The sequence below is a fragment of the Macaca thibetana genome, chromosome 19 (assembly GCF_024542745.1).
Source record: "Macaca thibetana thibetana isolate TM-01 chromosome 19, ASM2454274v1, whole genome shotgun sequence".
NCBI classification, from domain to species: Eukaryota; Metazoa; Chordata; class Mammalia; order Primates; family Cercopithecidae; genus Macaca; species Macaca thibetana.
The window spans coordinates 16,671,354-16,693,521 of record NC_065596.1 but is presented as its reverse complement, the minus strand read 5'-3'; the positions used below and the strand labels follow the sequence as shown (position 1 = coordinate 16,693,521).

The window sequence follows — 22,168 nt, the reverse complement described above, 5'->3', positions numbered from 1 at the left end:
CAGCCCGGATGACAGAGCCAGACTCCGTCCCCCTCCCCTCCGCCAAAACCAGAAAACTAAACTCTGAGGTGTTGCATTTATTTTGGAGAAGTATTTGCATCTCGGGAGATTACAGCTGGGAAGTGATCTTGAGGGTCTTCTGAGTGGTGGCCTTGGAGAACACACCTCATAGATTCCACACGCCCATACATAGTGAGTCCACACACCTCATAGATCCCACACGCTCATACATACTGTGTCCACATACCTCATAGATCCCACACACCCATACTGTGTCCACACTCCTCATAGATCCCACACGCCCATACATACTGTGTCCACACGCCTCATAGATCCCACACACCCATACTGTGTCCACACACCTCATAGATCCCACACACCCATACATACTGTGTCCACACTCCTCATAGATCCCACACGCCCATACTGTGTCCACACTCCTCATAGATCCCACACACCCATACTGTGTCCACACTCCTCATAGATCCCACACGCCCATACATACTGTGTCCACACTCCTCATAGATCCCACACACCCATACATACTGTGTCCACACTCCTCATAGATCCCACACGCCCATACTGTGTCCACACACCTCATAGATCCCACACACCCATACATACTGTGACCACACACCTCATAGACCCCACACACCCATACATACTGTGTCCACACGCCTCATAGATCCCACACACCCATACTGTGTCCACACTCCTTATAGATCCCACACGCCCATACTGTGTCCACACACCTCATAGATCCCACACACCCATACTGTGTCCACACTCCTCATAGATCCCACACGCCCATACTGTGTCCACACACCTCATAGATCCCACACACCCATACATCCTGTGTCCACACACCTCATAGATCCCACACACCCATACATACTGTGTCCACACACCTCATAGATCCCACACTCCCATACATCCTGTGTCCATACACCTCATAGATCCCACACACCCATACATACTGTGTCCACACTCCTCATAGATCCCACACACCCATACATACTGTGTCCACACACCTCATAGATCCCACACACCCATACTGTGTCCACACGCCTCATAGATCCCACACGCCCATACTGTGTCCACACACCTCATAGATCCCACACACCCATACATACTGTGACCACACACCTCATAGATCCCAAACACCCATACATACTGTGTCCACACGCCTCATAGATCCCACACACCCATACTGTGTCCACACTCCTCATAGATCCCACACACCCATACTGTGTCCACACTCCTCATAGATCCCACACACCCATACATCCTGTGTCCACACACCTCATAGATCCCACACTCCCATACATCCTGTGTCCACACACCTCACAGATCCCACACACCCATACATACTGTGTCCACACACCTCATAGATCCCACACACCCATACTGTGTCCACACGCCTCATAGATCCCACACTCCCATACATCCTGTGTCCACACTCCTCATAGATCCCACACACCCATACTGTGTCCACACGCCTCATAGATCCCACACTCCCATACATCCTGTGTCCACACTCCTCATAGATCCCACACACCCATACTGTGTCCACAAACCTCATAGATCCCACACTCCCATACTGTGTCCACACTCCTCATAGATCCCACACACCCATACATACTGTGTCCACACTCCTCATAGATCCCACACTCCCATACATCCTGTGTCCACACACCTCATAGATCCCACACGCCCATACTGTGTCCACACGCCTCATAGATCCCACACTCCCATACATCCTGTGTCCACACACCTCATAGATCCCACACACCCATACATCCTGTGTCCACACGCCTCATAGATCCCACACACCCATACATCCTGTGTCCACACACCTCATAGATCCCACACACCCATACTGTGTCCACACACCTCATAGATCCCACACACCCATACATACTGTGACCACACACCTCATAGATCCCACACACCCATACTGTGTCCACACACCTCATAGATACCACACACCCATACATACTGTGACCACACACCTCATAGATCCCACACACCCATACTGTGTCCACACACCTCATAGATCGCACACACCCATACATACTGTGTCCACACTCCTCATAGATCCCACGCGCCCATACATACTGTGTCCACACGCCTCATAGATCCCACACACCCATACATACTGTGTCCACACTCCTCAGAGATCCCACGCGCCCATACATACTGTGTCCACACACCTCATAGATCCCACACACCCATACTGTGTCCACACACCTCATAGGTCCCACACACCCATACTGTGTCCACACACCTCATAGATCCCACACACCCATACTGTGTCCACACACCTCATAGATCCCACACACCCATACATACTGTGTCCACACACCTCATAGATCCCACACACCCATACTGTGTCCACACACCTCATAGGTCCCACACACCCATACTGTGTCCACACACCTCATAGATCCCACACACCCATACTGTGTCCACACACCTCATAGATCCCACACACCCATACATACTGTGTCCACACACCTCATAGATCCCACACACCCATACTGTGTCCACACACCTCATAGATCGCACACACCCATACATACTGTGTCCACACTCCTCATAGATCCCACGCGCCCATACATACTGTGTCCACACGCCTCATAGATCCCACACACCCATACATACTGTGTCCACACGCCTCATAGATCCCACACACCCATACATACTGTGTCCACACACCTCATAGATCCCACACACCCATACATACTGTGTCGACACTCCTCATAGATCCCACGCGCCCATACATACTGTGTCCACACACCTCAAGATCCCACACACCCATACATACTGTGTCCACACGCCTCATAGATCCCACACACCCATACATACTGTGTCCACACGCCTCATAGATCCCACACACCCATACATACTGTGTCTACACGCCTCATAGATCCCACACACCCATACATACTGTGTCCACACACCTCATAGATCCCACGCGCCCATACATAGTGAGTGTGTCCACTTCTGTTGTGTTAAAGTGGAAAAGAAAGACGCTAACTCTGCTATGTGTGGCAGCTGGCACTGAGGACTACGAAGACCTGACCCAGGCCCTGAACCTCATTAAAGATATCATCTCACAAGTGGACGCCAAAGTCAGCGAGTTTGAGAAGGGCCAGCGCCTCAGGGAGATCGCAGGGAAGATGGACCTGAAGTCCTCCGGCAAACTCAAGAACGGGCTCACCTTCCGCAAGGAAGACATGCTTCAGCGGCAGCTTCACCTGGAGGGCATGCTCTGCTGGAAGACCACATCAGGGCGCTTGAAAGGTAAAAGCCTGCCCCTGGCCACCTCTAGTGGGTGCCATCTTGGATCAGTGGGCACTGTCTTAGATTAGTGGCACCATCTTGTATCAGTGGGTACCATCTTGGAGAGGTGGTCACCGTCTCAAAGTGGTGGGTACTGTCTTGATTGGTGGCACTATCCTGTTATCAGTGGGTACCGTTTTGGAGTGTTGGTTGCCATTTTTTATTGGTGGGTGCCATGTTGGATTGGTGGCACTAAATTGGTTGGTGGGTGCTGTCTTGGGTTGGTAGCACCATCTTGGGAGTTGTGGGTGCCATGTTGGATCAGTAGACATCATCTTGGATTGGTGGGTGCCATATTGGATTAGCAGCACCATCTTGGAGTGGTGGCACCATATTGGATTGGTGGGTGCCATCTTGGATCAGTGGCACTATCTTGGGAGTTGTGGGCACCCTCTTAGAGTGATGGGTGCCATCTTGGATTGGTCGTACGGTCTTGGGAATGGTAGTACCATCTTGGATCAGTGGCACCATCTTGGTGGGTGCCCTGTTGAATCAGTGGGCACCATTTGGGTTGGTGGGTGCCATCTTGGATTGGTGGCACGGTCTTGGGAATGATGGCACTATCTTGGATCAGTGGGTGCCATCTTGGGGGGTGCCATCTTGGATTGGTGGCATAGTCTTGGAAGTAATGACATCATCCTGGATCAGTGAATACCATCTTGGATCAATGGGCACCATCTTGGAATCGTGTCATCATCTTGATCAGTGGGCTCCCTCTTGGATCAGTGGGCACCATTTTGATTGGTGGGTGCCATCTCAGATCAGTGACATGGTCTTGGGAGTGATGGCACCATCTTTGATTGGTCGGTGCCATCTCGGACTGGTGGCATGGTCTTAGGAGTGGTGGCATCATCTCGGATCAGTGGGTGCCCTCTTACATCCGTGGGCACCATCTTGGTTTGCTGGGTGTCAACTGACACAGAACCACTGAAGTCTGGCTACTTCATGGCTGAAGGGAGGTTATGAGCTGAGTCAGGATGAGCAAGGCAGCTGGGGTGTAGCATAAAAGAGGTGGTTGTATCACCGTCCTCCTCCTCTGGTCTTTGGAAGGATGCAGTACAAACCAGGAGGCCATGCTGAGTCGTTGACTCCCAAGTGGAAACCCAGGGCATTGGTGACACATCGTGACACCCCAGGTCCAGAATTCCAAACACGCTCAGCTGCCCATCTGGGCAGTCATGGGCCAGCCTGCCGTGGGCCCAGCCACTGAGAGGCCCCCATATGGATAGAGAATACCCCCAGGACTGCTGGTCAGTGTCCCCAGGCATCCCACTCGCTGCCCAGGGTGTGCTCCGAGCCCTGCTTTCGAGACCCATGTTGCAGTTCAGACCAGAGAGTACTCAGGATTCATCCCTGGGTTTCCTCTTCATTTTTGGAGCCTCTAGAAACATCCCAAGCTATCTATTTGCATCAGCATCTTTAAGGATCTTGAGTGAGTCATTGAAGTGGCCAAATGACAGCATTTGCCCACTCATCATTTGAGTAGGCATGTATTTGGCAGACAGGTTTAGCGCCTTCTGCCTGCCAGGTGCCAAGTTGGATGGTAGGAATACACCCCACCGGGCAAGACCTGGTGCCCAGGCTTTTAGGGCATCAGTCCCTCGGGCTGAAAGAGAGAAACAAGCAAACAAACAGAAAAACTAGTTATAAGTCCAGCAAATGCTTTAAGGAAGCCAGCAGACTGCAATACGAGAGAATTAGCGAAAGCGTATCTGACTTAGACAGGGGCGTTAGAAGCAGCTCCCCAAAAGTGGTGTTGCCCTTGAACGCAGCTCTTGATTTGCATCTATGTGCAGAAAGCCTTACAGCACGAGACGTTCATACAGGGACAAGGCAGCGAGGGGGACTGGGGCACGAGGGGACTGAGACCACCCCTGGCCTGCATCACTGCAGTGGCTCGGGTCCTGGTGACCCAGGAGCAGGGAGAACAGAGAGCTCCATTCACATCTGAGAAGTCAGAGGGAGAGATGCTGTATTAGTCCGTGTTCACGCTGCTAATAAAGACATACCCGAGACTGGGCAACTTACCAAAGAAAGAGGTTTAATAGACTTACAGTTCCACCTGGTGGGGAAGGCCTCACAATCATGGCAGAAGGCAGGAGGAGCAAATCACATCTTACATGGATGGCAGCAGGCAAAGAGAGAGGGAGCTTGTGCAGGGAAACTCCCCCTTATAAAACCGTCAGATCTTATGAGACTCATTCGCTATCACGAGAACAGCACGGAAAAGATCTGCCCCCATGATTCAGTTACCTCCCACTGGGTCCCTCTTACAGCACGTGGGAATTCAAGATGAGATGTGGATGGGGACGCGGCCAAACCATATCAGACCCTCGAAGGTCAGATCCAGCAGATGTTGTTACAGCAAAGAGAACTGTGGGGCCCAGTGGCCTGACATGGGCAGGAGCCCTGGTTGGAGCTCTGCACACGGAAGGGACTTAGAGGAGGCTCCAGCTGCTCATTGGTGCTGAAGGTTGAGACCTGGAAAGGCGTTGGTGGGGGCATGCAGGCAAGGCAGAAAGGAAACTTCTAGGCCCAGGCAGAAGCATCACGCTGCTTACACCTTTCTGGGAGGTGGCATCCACGGGGGTGCCCAGCAAGACCTGCTGGCCATGGGACTTTTAAGATGCCTCCTTCCATACTATTTTCCCAGATGTCCTGGCCGTCCTGCTGACCGACGTACTTTTGCTGCTACAAGAAAAAGATCAGAAATACGTCTTTGCTTCTGTGGTATGTATCCTGTCTCTTCAGACAAAGGGTCGGCCGGGTGCAGTGGCTCACACCTATAATCCCAGCACTTTGGGAGGCCGAGGTGGGCGGATCACTGGAACTCAGGAGCTCAAGTCCAGCCTGACCAACATGGTGAAACCTCACCTCTCCTAAAAATACAAAAATTAGCCAGGCATGGTGGCCCATGTCTGTAGTCCCAGCTACTCAGGAGGCTGAGGCAGGATAATCACCTGAACCCAGGAGGCGAAGGTTGCTGAGATTGTGCCACTGCACTCCAGCAAGATTGTGTCACTGCTCTACAGCCTGGGCAACAGAGTGAGACTCTATCTCAAAACAAAAAAACACAAAAAAACAAAACAAAAAAACAGACAAAGGGCCCTGCTTGCTGGGACCTTGTTGGGAGGTTGGCTGAAACTGCCCATGGAAGGTGCCCCTGTGAGTTTCCCAGGCCCACGTAGGTGGGACTACAGGCTCCCGCCACCACGCCTGGCTAATTTTTTGTATTTTTAGTAGAGGCGGGGTTTCACCATGTTGGCCAGGCTGGTCTCCAACTCCTAACCTCAAGTGATCCTCCTACCTTGGCTTCCCAAAGTGATGGGATTACAGTCGTGAGCCGCTGCGCCCAGCTGCTGGTGTGTTGTTAACCAGTGTATTTGTTTGCTGCGGCTGCTGTAAACAAAGTACCACGGACTGGGTGGTTTGGACCACATAAATTTATCGTCTCCCGTTTCTGCAGGCTGAAAGTCCAAGATCAAGGTGTCGGCAGGGTTGGTTTCTTCTGAGGCCCCTTGGCTTGTAGACAGCCATCTGCTCGTCTGTTCTCTGTGTCCTCGCGTGGCCATCCCTCTGTGTGTGTCTCTGTGCTCATCTCCTCTTGTTAGAAGGATGCCAGTCAGGTTGGATTTGGGCCCACCCATATGACCTCATTTTGCCATAATCATCTCTCTCTCTTTTTTTTTTTTTTTTTTTTTTTTTTGAGACAGTCTCACTCTGTCACCCAGGCTGGAGTGCAGTGGCACAATCTCGACTCATTGCAACCTTCACCTCCTGAGTTCAAGTGATTCTCCTGCCTCAGCCTCCTGAGTAGCTGGGATTACAGGCGCCCGCCACCACGCCCGGCTACTTTTTATATTTTTAGTAGAGACAGGGTTTCACCATGTTGGCCAGGCTGGTCTCGAACTCCTGACCTTAAGTGATCCACCCGCCTCAGCCTCCCAAAGTGCTGGGATTACAGGAGTGAGCCACCGCGCCCAGACCTTAATCTCCTCTTTAAAGGCCTCATCTCCAAAGACAGCCACATTCTGAGGTACTGGGGGTCAGGACCTCATATGGATTTGTGGAGAACACAGTGTAGCCTACTCTAACCAGTTAAAATGTGCATTTTGCTGGTCTGTGGAAGCATTGTCTCTTGAAGGATGCGTGACAGACTGGGTGGCCTGAGGCACAAGACAGAGGCTTATTTGTTGTTTTATACTACACACTGTTGTATCTTTTGAGCTTTGTAGTGTGTATGTGCATTGCTAGTTTTAAACAAATTTTTAAGCTGATGAAATTGACACACTATCGGGATACTAAGGGGCAAGATGGCTCACTCCTGTAATCTGAGCACTTTGGAAGGCCGAGGTAGGAGGATCACTTGAGCTTAGGAGTTCAAGACCAGCCTGGGCAACATAGTGAGATCCCATCTCTACAAAAAATACAAAAATTACCTGAGCCTGGCGGCACATGCCTATAATCCCAGCTACTCAGGAGGCTGAGGTGGGAGGATCACTTGAGCCCAGGAGGTCAAGGCTGCAGGGAGCAGTGATTGCACCACTGTACTCCAGCCTGGGTTACAGAGCAAGACCTGGCCTCCAAGATAGTTAAAAAAAAAAAAAAAAAAAAAAAGGATTCTAGGATTTCATTGCAATAGCGTCTTTTGTCCCCCAGATGGCAAAATATTTCTGCTTTGAATTGTTTGAAAATAAACGAGGAGCGTGACCCCCACTCTTCGTTCCCCTTACCAGGCCCTTGACCTCGCTGCTGTTTGGGTGCGGTGGGGTAAAAGGTGACCTCTCCAATGCCCTTTACCCATGCAGGACTCAAAGCCACCCGTCATCTCGTTACAAAAGCTCATCGTGAGGGAAGTGGCCAACGAGGAGAAAGCGATGTTTCTGATCAGCGCTTCCTTGCAAGGGCCAGAGATGTATGAAATCTACACGAGCTCCAAAGAGGACAGGAACACCTGGATGGCCCACATCCGAAGGGCTGTGGAGAGGTGAGGAGGGCCTGGAGGATCTCCCCACTCCCTGTATTCCTTCCGCTGACTGGTCCACCCTTGGCTTTGATGGTTGGCCATTGGCTGTGACCTTGAATTCGTTCATCCCACCTTGGGACCCATGATGCTATGCCAGCTCCTTCTGATGACTCAGCCTGTTGGATGTTGAGGCTAACGGGCCTGGAAAGGCAGCTGTAACCTGGGTCTTTCTGCATTCGTGGGCCACTGCACCTGACATGGCGGGCTGTTTGCATTCTAGGGCCAGAGTTGTTGGAGCAGGGCATGGTATCTTGTCCTTCCTCCTTGGGCCGAGCACCCCTCAGGGCCCGGGACCAGCTGGCTTCCCCTTTCTCTCTCTTTTTTTTTTTTTTTGAGACAGTCTCGCTCTGTCCCCCAGGCTGAAGTGCAGTGGTGCAATCTCGGCTCACAGCAGCCTCCGCCTCCCAGGTTCAAGCGATTCTCCTGCCTCAGCCTCCCAAGTAGCTGGGATTACAGGCATGAGCCACTGCACCCAGCCTATTTTGTTTTGTTTTGTTTTGTTTTTAAGAGTCGGGCTCTTGCTCTGTCACCCAGGCTGGAGTGCACTGGCACAGTCATAGCTTCCTGCATCCCAAACTCCTGGGCTCAAGCCATCCTCCCCCTCAGCCTCCCAAGTAGCTGGAACTATGGGCACACACCACCACACCCAGCTAGATTTTTGATTTTTGTAGAGATGGGGCCTCTCTGTGTTGCCACTGTGGCTGGTCTTGAACTCCTGGCCTCAAGCCATCCTCCTTCCTTGGCCTCCCAAAGTGTTGGGATTACAGGCATGAGCCACCATGCCCGGCCACTCCCTCTATTGATTCCTGGAGGCTTCCTGGTGCCTTAGCCTGGTTCAGACTCCCCCATCCACAGTCGCTGTAGCTCTGTGGGGCTTGCAGCCACCCATCTGCACCTGGCAGATCCCTTGCAAGCCTGCCGTCCCCTGGACTCCTCCTCCAAGTCACAGACAGGCACGTAAAGTCTCTTCCTGGTTATGCCCTGGTGCTTTGGGGCCGGATGAGTGTCAGTGGCTCTCTCTCTTCCCCTCCTCATCCTCCTGCACCATGAACAAGCTAAATCACTCCCACAGTCAGAGACGGTCGTGGCGGCTGGTTCTGTAGAACCAGCGTCTGTGCGGGAGCCCGGCCTGCCTGGGAGGCACAGTTACCCTCCTGACTCCTCTCCCTGCAGCTGCCCTGACGAGGAGCAGGGGCCCTTCAGCCTGCCCGAAGAGGAAAGGAAGGTGGTCGAGGCCCGCGCCACAAGACTCCGGGACTTTCAAGGTGAGGGGGAGACGGCGTTTTGGGCACACCCCGTGTGTGGTGAGCCCTGGGCCCCCCCATCAGGGTTGGCCACAGAGGGCAAACTGCCCCCCCAGTGACCCGTGTGAAACCCCCAAAGTGACCCAGTGTTTTCCTGTGGGCTGTGCCGTGTCCTGCAGCTCTGTGAAGCATTAGAACCGGGCTGTGCCATGACATAGCGATCTCCAGAGGTCACTTAGCCCTGCGGGGTACGTAGGAGAGGGAGGGAGGAGAGCTCAGGAGCCCTAAGCCCCTTCCAGAGCCGATCACACAGCCACAAAACGCCGCCACCACCCTGTCCTCGTGCAGCCAGGAGCTCGACAGGGCATCCCAGTCCCCTACGAAGGAATAGCACAGGGCCCCCACAGCCTCCTTCCAGAGCTTCCTCCTCCCTGTTTGTTTAATTACGTTATTGAGATGTAATTCACACACCACGCCACTCACCCTCCCAAGCGTTGGGTTCGGTGGCATTTTAGTGCATTTCCAATTATGCAGCCAAAATCACGTTAACTTTAGAACATTCCACCACCCAAGAAAGAAGCCCCTTCCTCCTTAACAGTCACTCCCCACCCCGTGCCCCAACCCTGACAACAGGAATCTACTTCCTGTCCCTGTGGATTGGCCTGTCCTGGATATTCCACATAAATGGAGTCACACACTGTGCGACCTTTTGGGTCTGACTTCTCTCACTGGGTGTGATGTTGTCAAGGTTCGTCTGCGTTCAGTGAGCACGTTGTCAAGAACAGTTCCTGGTACCCTGTAGCCTATAGCAAGCTCCCTTCTTCCCTTTCACTGTCTGTATTTTTTTTTTTTTTTTTTTGAGACGGAGTCTCGCTCTGTCACCAGGCTGCAGTGCGGTGGCGCGATCTCAGCTCACTGCAAGCTCCGCCTCCCGGGTCCAAGGGATTCTCCTGCCTCAGCCTCCCGAGTAGCTGGGACTACAGGTGCACGCCACCACGCCCCGCTAATTTTTGTGTTTTTAGTAGAGAATTTTAGAGTTTTTAGGGTTTCACCATGTTGGCCAGGATGGTCTTGATCTCTTGACCTCGTGATCTGCCTGCCTCGGCCTCCCAAAGTGCTGGGATTACAGGCATGAGCCAGTGTGCCCGGCTCTGTATTATTCATTTTTAAATTGGATAATACTAAAATAGTAAGTGGCCTGCTATGGTGGCTCATACCTGTAATCCCAGCATTTTGCGAGGCTGAAGCAAATGGATCACTGGAAGCCAGGAGTTTGAGACCAGCCTGGACAGCATGGCGAAACCCCGTCTCTACAAAAAATTTAAATATTAGGCTGGGTGCGGTGGCTCATGCCTGTAATCCCAGCACTTTGGGAGGCCGAAGCGAGTGGATCACCTGAGGTCAGGCGTTTGAAACCAGCCTGGTCAAGATGGTGAACCCCATTTCTACTAAAAATACAAAAAATTAGCCAGGCATGGTGGTGCATGCCTGTAGTCCCAGCTACTCGGGAGGCTGAGGCAGGAGAATCACTTGAATCCGGGAGGTGGAGGTTGCAGTGAGCCAAGATCGTGCTACTGCATTCCAGCCTGGGCAACAGAGCGAGACTCCTCCTCCAAAAAATAAGGAAAGAAAGAAAGGGAGGAAGGAAAACTCAGTTTTCTAAGGCTTTAAGTTGGTCCCAGACTAATAAACAGGCCTGATACAATCCTCACTCACACCCTACTGTGTTTGATTTTCTTTCTTTTAGAGACAGGGTCTCGCTTTGTTGGCCAGGCTGGAGTACAGTAGTGCAGTCATAGCTCACTGCAGCCTTGAACTCCTGGGCTCAAGCGATCCTCCTGCCTCGTTTCCCAGACATGCACCACCACAACCAGCTAATGTTTTATTTCTTTCTAGAGACAGAGTCTCATTATGTTGCCCAGGCTGGTCTCAAACTCCAGGCTGCAGGAATCCTCCTACCTTGGCCTCCCTAAGTGCTGGGATTGCAGGCCTGAGCCACCACAGCTAACCTGATTTTTATAACGAGGGGGAAAATAATCAGAGGACAAGGCCGTGCCCTCCCCCACCTCCCAGGAATGCAGGACGCAGGGGGCAGCCTATCTCAGGGCAGGGGCAGCGGGGGTCCTCATCCTTAGGCCAGTCCCTGGGGCTCAGACGATTCCAGGAAAGGCCGACCAGGCTGACTGCCACCTCCACCATCACTCTGCAGAGCGGTTAAGCATGAAAGACCAGCTGATTGCACAGAGCCTCCTAGAGAAGCAGCAGATCTACCTGGAGATGGCAGAGATGAGCGGCCTGGAAGACCTGCCCCAGCCCCGAGGCCTATTCCGTGGAGGGGACCCATCCGAGACCCTGCAGGGGGAGCTGATTCTCAAGTCAGCCATGAGCGAGAGTAAGTTGGCTGCCCACACCTCAAGGGTGTAGTCCTGCCTGGGTGGGCTCAGGGGAGCCCAGGACAGGCTCACGGCTCAGTGTGGCCAACACGGCACTCTGTCCAGGACAGGCTTCTATCTGGGGGGGCCCAGGAGCAGCACTGACCCCCCGACTGGTGCCTGCTAGAGCCAGAAGGGCCTTAGACACAATCTGGGCCAGCCCCTCCTTGCAGACGTAAAGCACTTCCCCCCCCATTCAACAACCGCTCTGATGCTCCCTGCATGTGGAGCGCTAAGCTGGGCTGGGGAGGATCTGAAGTTGACTGACACTGGTTCCCTACCCATCAGAGGTTCCTCTTCTTCCTGGGAGGTGGGTCTCTGGTGATATCCCCAGAAAAACACACGCATGCTCCCTCAGGGGTTCCCCAAGCACAGCTCCAACACAGCCACTCCAACACAGCCACTCCAACACAGCCGCTCCAACACAGCCGCTCCAACACAGCCGCTCCAACACAGCCACTCCAACACAGCCGCTCCAACACAGCCACTCCAACATAGCCACTCCAACATAGCCACTCCAACACAGCCGCCAGGCCCCTGAGCTGGCCGCTTGGGCAGGCAGTCAGTGCCCAGTCTGCTCTTTCTTTTTTTCTTTTTTCTTTTTTTTTCTTGAGATGGAGTCTCGTTCTGTCACCCAAGCTGGAGTACAGTGGCATGATCTCGGCTCACTGCAACCTCCACCTCCTGGGTTCAAGCGATTCTCCTGCCTCAGCCTCCTGGGTAGCTGGGACTACAGGCACCTGCCACCACACCTGGCTAATTTTTGTATTTTTAGTAGAGATGGGGTTTCACCATGTTGGCCAGGCTGGTCTTAAACTCCTGACCTCAGATGATCCACCCCACTCTGCCTCCCAAAGTGCTGGGATTATAGGCGTGAGCCGCCGTGCCCTGCCCCAATCTGCTCTTTCAACAGTGAGGGAGGCCGACACAGCCCCTGCCTTCCAGAGCCTTTCCGCAGAGTAAGAAGGCAGAGACGGGGGTCAGCCTTTCCCCTCCAGCCCCACTGACATCCTTCCACCCGGCTCCAGTGGCCGTTGTTCTTGGTCCCCGGGGACACTCTCATATCCCGCACCTTGGCCTGGAATGTTCTTGTCCCCACCTCTGTGCACACCAAGTGTGTCCTGCTGGCCCTGGGCAGGGCCACATCCAGCATTCTCCAGCCCCTGGCCCAGGGTTGCCTGGTGGAAGGTGCGGCAGGAGCCTGTACCCGCCCTCCCCATGGCTGCCCTACAGCCCTGTCCTCTCACTTAGATGCGGATTGGCCTGTCCTGGTGGCCATACCTGAAGTAGGGGTGTGCACAGGGACAGTGGGGCTGAAATCCCATTGCAGACAGTGCGGGCCAGGCCATCACCACCCTAACGAGTCCCTCCATCCGCCCCGGTCTCACTGCCCCAGCACTCCATATTCCCCCGTACACTTCCGCAGGGCGACCCGTGCCTCCTGTCCCCTTCCTTCCACAGTTGAGGGCATCCAGAGCCTGATCTGCAGGCGGCTGGGCAGCGCCAACGGCCAGGCGGAAGACGGAGGTAGCTCCACAGGCCCGCCCAGGAGGGCCGAGACCTTCGGGGGCTACGACTGCACAAACAGCCCCACCAAGAGTAAGAGTGGGGACCATCGCCCCTCCCGCCCCCAGGGCCACCCCTCAGGACGCACATTAGCTTGTATGGGGTTTTCTGGAAGCTTCTTTGTTGTTGTTGTTGTTGAGACAGGGTCTTGCTCTGTCGCCCAGGCTGGAGTGCAGTGGCGCAATCTCGGCTCTCTGCAACCTCCACCTCCCGGGTTCAAGTGATTCTCCCGCCTCAGCCTCCCACGTAGCTGGGACAGCAAGCACACACCACCACGCTCGGCTACTTTTTGTATTTTTAGTAGAGACAGGGTTTCGCCATGTTGGCCAGGCTGGTCTCGAACTCCTGACTTCAGGTGATCCACCCGCCTCGGCCTCCCAAAGTGCTGAGATCGTAGGCGTGAGCCAGCGCGCCCAGACAGTTTTCTGGAGCCTTCTGAAACCCTGCAGACATTGTCGGTTGTGTTGTGACAGCAGCACCCGGACCAGCCCCCTCCCCCCAGCAGGTGTCTGTGCTGCAGACGCCTCCGTTCGGGCCCAGCCTGGGTTTCCTACCTGGGCAGGGGCTGGGGTTGGACTGGGAAGGTTTCCCCTCCCCATGGGATGGCAGCAGCCTCACGCCTCTGGCTTGGGGTTCTCAGATGGCAGTTTCAAGAAGAAAGTCAGCAGCACCGACCCCAGGCCCCGAGACTGGCGAGGCCCCCCAAACAGCCCGGACTTGAAGCTCGGTCACACTGACGTTCCTGGGGGCTCCGAGGAATCGCCGCAGGTGGTACGTGGATATCCGTTTGCTCGGTACAGTCTGAGTCGTCGTAAGGATTCAGGCGTGTGAGCGGCTTCTGCTGGGGTTGTCTAGTTTTAGTCTTACCAGCATCGACAAGCGTGGTTCGTTTTGTGGTGAATAACAGTATCTCAGCCCAGATGAACACGCCGGCAGCTGCGTTCTTCCTACGGCCTCCCGGGAAAAGCAAGAGGTCCCCAGGAGGAAGGCTGGGGAGGGGACAGGCTCAGGGCACTCACCGTGGCTTCATCAACAGGCGAGAAACCCCCCTACAGGGACCACCAGGTTTCAGCCAGGGCAGGTGAGGTGGCGCCTACCAGATGCCAGAGCTCCCTGGCTGTTCCTTTGCCTTTGAATCAGAAGGCCAGGTGCCTACTCGGCCCTGCCCGGGTTAGGGGTCAGAGGCCAAGGCCAGCTGCCTCTGGTCAGCTCTGAGGCTTGGACTTGCCGCTGTGGCCAGAGCTGGCACGCAGGCCTTATAGCCAAGCCCACTCTACCTCCCAGGTGGCCCCAGCCCCTCGTTTTCCAAACACCTAGATTTGCACAAGTCAGGTGACCGGCAGGGCCAGTGTTCCCAGTCATGTCCCGGTCCTGGGTCCTTCCTGTTATCCAAACTAAGGGATGTATTTTCAATAAGAAGCAGGGGCCAGGTGCAGTGCCTCACCCATAATCCCGGTGTTTTGGGAGACCGGGATGGGAGGATCACTTTTTTTTTTTTTTTTTTTGGAGACAAGGTCTCACTCTGTCACCCAGGCCGGAGGGCAGTAGCATGATCACAGCTCATGCAACCTCTAACTCTTGGGCTCCAGCAATCCTCCCACCTCAGCCTCCCAAGTAGCTGGGACCACAGGTGCGCGCCCCCACACCTGCCTAATTTTTTAAATTTTTGTAGATATTGGCTCTATGTTGCCCAGGCTGGTTTCCAACTCCTGAGCTCAAGCAATCCTCCTGTCTTGACCTCCCAAAGTGTTGGGATTACAGGCAAGGCTGTCATACCTGGCCTTGGGAGGATCACTTGAGGCCATGCGTTTGAGACCAGCCTGGGCAACAGAGCAAGACCATGTCGACAAAATATTTTTAAAATAGCTGATCCTTTGGCCGGGCGTGGTGGTTCATGCCTATAATCCCAGCACTTCAGAAGGCCGACTCGGGTAGATCACTTGAGTCCAGGGTTTGAGACCAGCCTGGCCAACATGGTGAAACCCTGTCTCTACTAAAAATACAAAAATTAGCTGGGTGTGGTGGTGGACACCTGTAATCCCAGCTACTCAGGAGGCTTAGGTGGGAGAATCGCTTGAACCTAGGAGGTGGAGGTTGCAGTGAGCCGAGATTGTGCCACTGCACTCTAGCCTGGGCGACAGAGCAAGACTTTGTTTCAAAAAAGTTAAAAGTAGCTGCTGGGCGTGTTGGCTCACGCCTGTAATCCCAGCACTGTGGGAAGCCAAGGCAGGTGGATCACCTGAGGTCAGAAATTCAAGACTAGCCTGATCAACATGGTGAAACCCTGCCTCTACTAAAAATACAACATTAGCCGGGCGTGGTGGCGCATGCGAGCAATCCCAGCTATTTGGGAGTCTGAGGCAGGAGAATCACTTGAACCAGGAAGGTGGTGGTTGCAGTGAGCTGAGATCGTGCCATTGCACTCCAGCCTGGGCAACGAGCAAAACTCCATCTCAAAAAAAAAATTTTAAAAAGCTGATCTGGGTGGTGTACACCTGTAGTCCCAGCCACTTAGGACTGAGGTAGAAGGATCAGGCCACTACACTCTAGAGTTAGACCCTGCCTCAAAAAAAAAAAAAAAAAAAAAAAAAACCCGAAGCGGGGCATGGTGGCTCACGCCTGTAATCCCAGCACTTTGGGAGGCCGAGGCGGGCAGATCACCTGAGGTCAGGAGTTTGAGACCAGCCTGGCCAACATGGTGAAACTCCGTTTCTACTAAAAACACAAAATTAGCCAGGCGTGAAGGCGCGCGCCTATAATCCCAATTACTTGGCAGGCTGAGGCAGGAGAATCACTTGAACCCAGCAGCAGGAGGGTGCAGTGAGCCGAGATCGGGCCATTGCACTCCAGCTGGAGCAACAAGAGCAGAACTCCGTCTCAAAAAAAAAAAAAAAAAAAAGCAGCAGCAGCAGGCTTGGGTCTAGTCGGATGGGTCTTGAGCGTTCTCTGTGGTTTGACGGTGTCCTCTTCCCAGGTGGAGGCGCCAGGCATGGAATCTGATTCCCGTCTACCCACCGTCCTGGAGTTGGAGGTAGGCGCCCGCTGTCCATCTCCCGAGGGCCGTGTACACGCGCCTGTGGCCTCAGGCCCGAGAACTAGCGTCAATCTCCCTCTCCTCCCCGCAGCTTGTCCAGCGGATCCAGACACTGTCCCAGCTGCTCCTGAACCTCCAGGTACAGGGGCGGGGTAGGGCCGGCCACACGTGCCCTTTCCTGGTTGGCTGGGGCGCGGGTGCGGCTCTCACCCACCTGGCCCTGGCCCTCCGCAGGCGGTCATCACCCACCAGGACAGCTATGTAGAGACGCAGCGGGCAGCCATCCTGGAGCGCGAGAAGCAGTTCCGCCTGCAGTCCACGCGTGGGAACCTGCTGCTGGAGCAGGAGCGGCAGCGCAACTTCGAGAAGCAGCGGGAGGAGCGCGCGGCCGTGGAGAAGCTGCAGAGCCAGCTGCGGCAGGACCAGCAGCGTTGGGAGCGCGAGCGCCAGCGGCAGCAACAGGAGCTGGAGCGTGCAGGCGCCCTGCTGCAGGAGCGCGAGGGCGAGGCGCGGCAGCTACGCGAGCGGCTGGAGCAGGAGCGCGCCGAGCTGGAGCGCCAGCGCCAGGCCTACCAGCACGACCTGGAGCGGCTGCGCGAGGCCCAGCGCGCGGTGGAGCGCGAGCGGGAGCGCCTGGAGCTGCTGCGCCGCCTCAAGAAGCAGAACACCGCGCCGGGCGCGCTGCCGCCCGACACACTGACCGAGGTGAGCGCTCAGCAGCCAGTGTGCGCAGGTGGGGGTGACCGGCTTGCGCGTGCATTTGCACGAGTGCATGCAAGTGACAGGGTTCGCAGGTGCATGCGTGCAGGAGTGTAAGAGCAAATGGCACAAGATACCCCGGCATTAACAGCTCATGCCACAATGCAGAACGTTTCTCAGAGCTGGCTAAATGCTTAACAGAACACTGTTGCTCAAAACATTCCATAAATGTTAGAAACTTCTTTAAGAAAAAAAAAAAAAAATGCACTCCTGTAATCCCAGCACTTTGGGTGGTGGAGGCGGGCGGATTGCTTGAGCACAGGAGTTCCAGGCCAGCCTGGGCAATATGGCGAAACTCCATCTCTACGAAAAAATACAAAAATGAGCTAGGCATGGTGGCATGCACCTGTGGTCCCCGCTACTTGGAATGCTAAGGTGGGAGGATCCCTTGAGCCCGGGAGGCTGAGGCTGCCATGAGCCATGATCACGCCACTGCACTCCAGCCTGCGCAAAAAGAAGAAAAAAATTGGGTGCCATGGTGTGTGCCCTAGCTACTCCGGAGGCTGAGGCCAGAGGATTGCTTGAAGCCAGGTCTTTGAGACCAGCCTGGGCCATGGAGTGAGACCTCGTCTCTAAAAAAAAAAAATAACAAAAATTAGCAGGGCATGGTGGCACATACCTGTAATCCCAGCTACTTGGGAGGCTGAGGCAGGGCGATCATTTGAGCCCAAGAGGCTCAAGGGCTGTGACTGTGCCGCTGCACTCTAGCCTGGGTGACAGAGCAAGACTGTCTCTGAAAACAAACCTATAAACCATGGGTTGTGTGAATGGGTGTGGACACGAATGTGTGAGGTGTTTGTATATGAGTATGTGACAGTATGGGTGCCACCGAGTGTCACCAGTATGCACATGTAACAGGGGTTGGGGACAGGCAATGACCAGCAGCTCCTTCAGGCTGCACCTGGCTCTGTCCAGAACAGGAGAGGTCGAGGGTCTCCTGTGCACGACCCTCGGGGGCTCTCCAGAGGCCACACAGCAGGAACCTGGCATTGGGATGTATGTGCTGTTGTCCCCCCAGGCCCAGCCCCCAAGCCACCCTCCCAGCTTCAACGGGGAAGGGCTGGAGGGGCCTCGGGTGAGCATGCTGCTGTCCGGTGTGGGGCCAGAGTACGCAGAGCGCCCTGAGGTGGCTCGCCGGGACAGCGCCCCCACTGAGAGCCGGCTGGCCAAGAGCGATGTGCCCATCCAGCTGCTCAGCGCCACCAACCAGTTCCAGAGGCAGGCGGCCGTGCAGCAGCAGATCCCCACCAAGCTGGCGGCCTCCACCAAGGGTGGCAAGGACAAGGGCGGCAAGAGCAGGGGCTCTCAGCGCTGGGAGAGCTCAGGTGAGCCGGCCCCGCCCCTTCGCCTGGGCCTGGAAGGTGCAGCCTTGGGCAACTGGTCAGGCTGTAGGGGCTCGCTGGGAGCCAGGAAATTCAGGACACCTGTGCCATCCTCCAGAGAGGAAAACCAGAAGGCAGAGCTGGCATCATGGCTGAGGCCACCCCACACAGGGCCATGTTTGGTCTCCAGGCCCAAAACTGAGATGATCCACTGTGTGTCTTCCCCACCTCAACCCTCAAACAGTGGGATGGGGACCAGGAGCCTTAGGGACACGGGCTAGAAGGTAGAGAGCCCTGGCCACCTGGGATCAGCACAGCCGGGGCGGGGACAGGTGCAGGCACCTCTGCTCATCGTCCCCGTTCCACAGAGCTATTCCACAGAGGGGGACACAGAGCCCAGAGCAGCCCCAGTGTTTCCATGGAGGGTGCCCAGGGGCTCCTCTGGCACGAGAGCCGGCCCTGCTGCTCTGGGGGACACCTCCCTGGGGGACAACCAGGGATGTTCTGAGACATTCCCTGAAGATTAGGTGTGTCCCGTGGCCACTGGGGCCTGTGCTGTTTCCACAGGAGGCTCAACCTCCTCTCCAGATGCCAGGTGACTCTGCAGGTCCTTCCACAGCGAGGCTGGGGCCATTCTCCCTGAATTTGGGGCTTAGCATCTGAGCAGCTCAGGTCATGGGATCCACGCTGCCCGTGGGAAGTGTCAGGTGGGGGTGGCCAGGCCCCTCTGCTCTCGGAGGCTGCCCTAGGGAGCGGGGACAGCTAGGCAGCCTGGAGCTGGCCCGAGCGCCTTCCCTCTTCCAGCGTCCTTCGACCTGAAGCAGCAGCTGCTGCTCAACAAGTTCATGGGGAAAGATGAGAGCACCTCACGGAACCGCCGCTCGCTGAGCCCCATCCTGCCCAGCAGACACAGCCCCGCGCCACCGCCAGGTGAGCCCCCACCTGCTGACATGAGCCCAGTCCCACTTGGCAGCTGTGGCACCACCCGGCAACTGCTCAGTCTGGACCCCCTCTCTGTTCCAGACCCTGGCTTCCCCGCCCCAAGCCCACCGCCAGCTGACAGCCCCTCTGAGGGCTTCTCTCTCAAGGCCGGGGGCACAGGCCTCCTGCCCGGGCCCCCAGCTCCCTCGCCACTGCCGGCCACACCACTCAGCGCCAAAGAGGACGCCAGCAAGGAAGACGTCATCTTCTTCTAAAAGGGCCGTGACTCAAGGTGCAAGGCCCCTCCCTGCCCTGCCCAACCTTCCTGCTCTCTGGGGACCCCCATGGGGTCACCATGCCCACCCAGCTGTCCCCTCCTCTTCCCTAGCAAACCACCGATGACCGCCTGGCAGGGGCTGGCCTATCGGTGCTCTGGGCCTCGCAACTCTTTCTGTAGGATTAGCAGTGGTGGCCTGGGTCACTTTCTGAACCTCTTTTTTTTTTTTTTTTTTTTTTTTTTTTCCAAAAAGGAAAGTTTTTAATGGAAAGTTGAGCCAGGACTAAACCAGGGAGCTGTCTGAAATCATAGCGCCCCATGCTGGTGGCGGGGAGACCCACTCCGCGCTGTTTTTCTGAGGCAGTGAGAAACGGTGCCGGCTCTGCGCGGAGCTGAGGACGGGACAGACCTCGCTCTGAGAAGGAGCTGCCGGCCGGGGCCACGCTCCACGGCCACCACGCAACACTGGAGTCAGGGGTTAGGGCACCAGGAGGAGCCAGGTGGCGTCGGCAGCATCTGTCCCCAGAATCAGGCAGAATCCACTTCCCAAGCAGAGACTCACGCAGGTTCACTGTGAACCTCAGGGCCAGGGAATGAGCCAGGCACGGGGGCATGGGCAGAGAGGGCCACGGGGCAGGGCCCACTGAGGGGACATCAGTGGCCCTCCCGGCAGTTCTGTGGGTTTGGAAGCCCACTGTGAAAGGGGCTGACCTTTGCCCCTTTTTACTTGGCATTGGTTTTGAAACCAGCTGTTTCCCAAACTCTGCTTCCCGAGGTTACCCATTGCTGTTCACACGCTACATCTGTCTGGGCAGCCGGGTCTCTAGCTTCAGCCAGGGCGCATATACACCCCGGACACAGGGTCCTCAGCCCCCGAGAAATGAGCTCCTGGGGCTGGCATCCCACCTTCCAGGCAGGGCTGGCACGTCACAGACTGTCGAGAGTGCCACATCCCAGGACGTGCGGAGGAAGCACCTAGAGACGTTGCAGCGAGTGGCCAAGTGGCCGCTGTGCGGGCCCCTGGCTTGTAGTGAGCTGTTGCAGCTCATGGCCCCTCCTCTGGAGGATGGAGGAAGGAGTGTTGGGCAGTGTCAAAGGTGCTGGGATGTCCCATGGTGGCGATCCCGGGACGGTGAGATCCAGCCATGATCCAGCTCTGGTGGAGAACGGGACACATTTCAAGCCTTGTTCTGCACCCCAAGCATTAGTGGCAGGACTGGGTCCTGGCTGGTCATCCTTGTTCCCAGTGGGGTACACGTGAGCCCCCGCCAGGGCCAAGTCCTTCTCCGGAACCCAGGGTCCTGGGAACCGCAGATCCCGGGGGGATTCAGCCCTTCTCCCACTGTGCTGGCAGAGGCGCTCCTGTGACCCTGAATACAGTGAATAGGGACATTCCCGCCACTCGGGGACAGACGGGCACAGGGGATGGGAAACTCCATCAGGAAGTGCTCCCCTGGGCAGAGGCGCCCACTGGGTGCTGTGGGCTCAGGAGGGGACGGGGCAGGAGCTGGTGCCAACTAGGACCAGAGCCCCACAGCCATACAGCCCATTGGTGACAAGGTCCTGAGAACACAGTGAGTGGCCAGGCGTCCCAAGACGCCTGGCCCCTCCAACGACCTCGACTCCACCCAGCCCAGTCGTTGGCCATCAGCGACGCTCTCCGCCCCCCGTCGGATCCCATGTGTGCCATGTTTATCATCAGTGTTTTGTATTTTTGTACTGAGTATCAGAGCACTTTACAAAAGCTGACTGTACATTCCTGTTCTGTTGTGAAGAGAACATTCCCAGACCCTCGCACCCTCCTGAGCCGGCATGTGCCGGTCCAGCCCTCCGAGATGCCACAGTTCCTTGGATGGGGGAGTTGTTCAAGGAATTTCTGCTCGGCCACTCGGTGGGAACCCTGCGTCCCCGCCACATGGCCGAGGGGTCTCAGTTGTGCTAGGCATGGGGCGGCGGCATTGACAGCCCTTCCCTCACCAGTGCCCCTCGGCCACTCTTGGGTTGGAGCCCGATTTTATTTGTAAAGTTGACAGTCGAGCACATGTTCGTATTTTCGTGGGATCTGCACACGTCTTTGTCAGTCGTGATCGTGATCTTAGTCACCTGCTAATTATGTTTACGATGATTACAACGTTTCCTCACCGCGGGATATTTCTGACCTGCTTTAGAACTTAAGACCTGATTCTAGCAATAAACGTGTCCAAGATGAGCAGTGACTGGCATGCACGTTCTTGGGGGTTTT

The 22,168-nt window shown here is 55.5% G+C and overlaps 1 protein-coding gene and 2 long non-coding RNA genes across 8 annotated transcripts in view; 1 reads left to right on the top strand and 2 right to left on the bottom strand.

Moving 5' to 3' along the window:
- The window catches only part of ARHGEF18 (Rho/Rac guanine nucleotide exchange factor 18), a 129,743-nt gene extending 107,608 nt beyond the window's left edge, over window positions 1–22,135 (top strand). Inside the window, exons 17-29 of the mRNA XM_050771032.1 lie at window positions 3,058–3,306; window positions 5,999–6,075; window positions 8,154–8,332; window positions 9,545–9,636; window positions 11,825–12,007; window positions 13,509–13,646; window positions 14,254–14,384; window positions 16,588–16,644; window positions 16,739–16,786; window positions 16,882–17,352; window positions 18,425–18,731; window positions 19,533–19,658; window positions 19,752–22,135. Of these exons, the coding sequence (XP_050626989.1) occupies window positions 3,058–3,306; window positions 5,999–6,075; window positions 8,154–8,332; window positions 9,545–9,636; window positions 11,825–12,007; window positions 13,509–13,646; window positions 14,254–14,384; window positions 16,588–16,644; window positions 16,739–16,786; window positions 16,882–17,352; window positions 18,425–18,731; window positions 19,533–19,658; window positions 19,752–19,924 (2,231 nt within the window). The 3' untranslated portion in view covers window positions 19,925–22,135. The remainder of the gene's footprint in view (window positions 1–3,057; window positions 3,307–5,998; window positions 6,076–8,153; window positions 8,333–9,544; window positions 9,637–11,824; window positions 12,008–13,508; window positions 13,647–14,253; window positions 14,385–16,587; window positions 16,645–16,738; window positions 16,787–16,881; window positions 17,353–18,424; window positions 18,732–19,532; window positions 19,659–19,751) is intronic.
- On the bottom strand, window positions 468–2,797 carry LOC126942915 (uncharacterized). Of its 5 annotated transcripts, XR_007721642.1 has the most exons (5): window positions 2,719–2,797; window positions 2,477–2,677; window positions 2,288–2,365; window positions 950–1,031; window positions 468–559 (listed from the first exon to the last, which is right to left on the bottom strand). It is a non-coding gene; the product is annotated as an uncharacterized LOC126942915 (long non-coding RNA). The 5 variants fall into 5 exon arrangements; XR_007721639.1 differs by having other exon boundaries at window positions 2,477–2,746; XR_007721643.1 differs by having other exon boundaries at window positions 2,325–2,365; window positions 2,477–2,746.
- LOC126942924 (uncharacterized) lies at window positions 1,461–1,918 on the bottom strand. 2 transcript variants are annotated; one of them, XR_007721652.1, is made up of 3 exons: window positions 1,894–1,918; window positions 1,578–1,655; window positions 1,461–1,499 (listed from the first exon to the last, which is right to left on the bottom strand). It is a non-coding gene; the product is annotated as an uncharacterized LOC126942924 (long non-coding RNA). The 2 variants fall into 2 exon arrangements; XR_007721653.1 differs by lacking the exon at window positions 1,894–1,918 and adding an exon at window positions 1,775–1,799.
- Window positions 22,136–22,168: the final 33 nt, after the last annotated feature.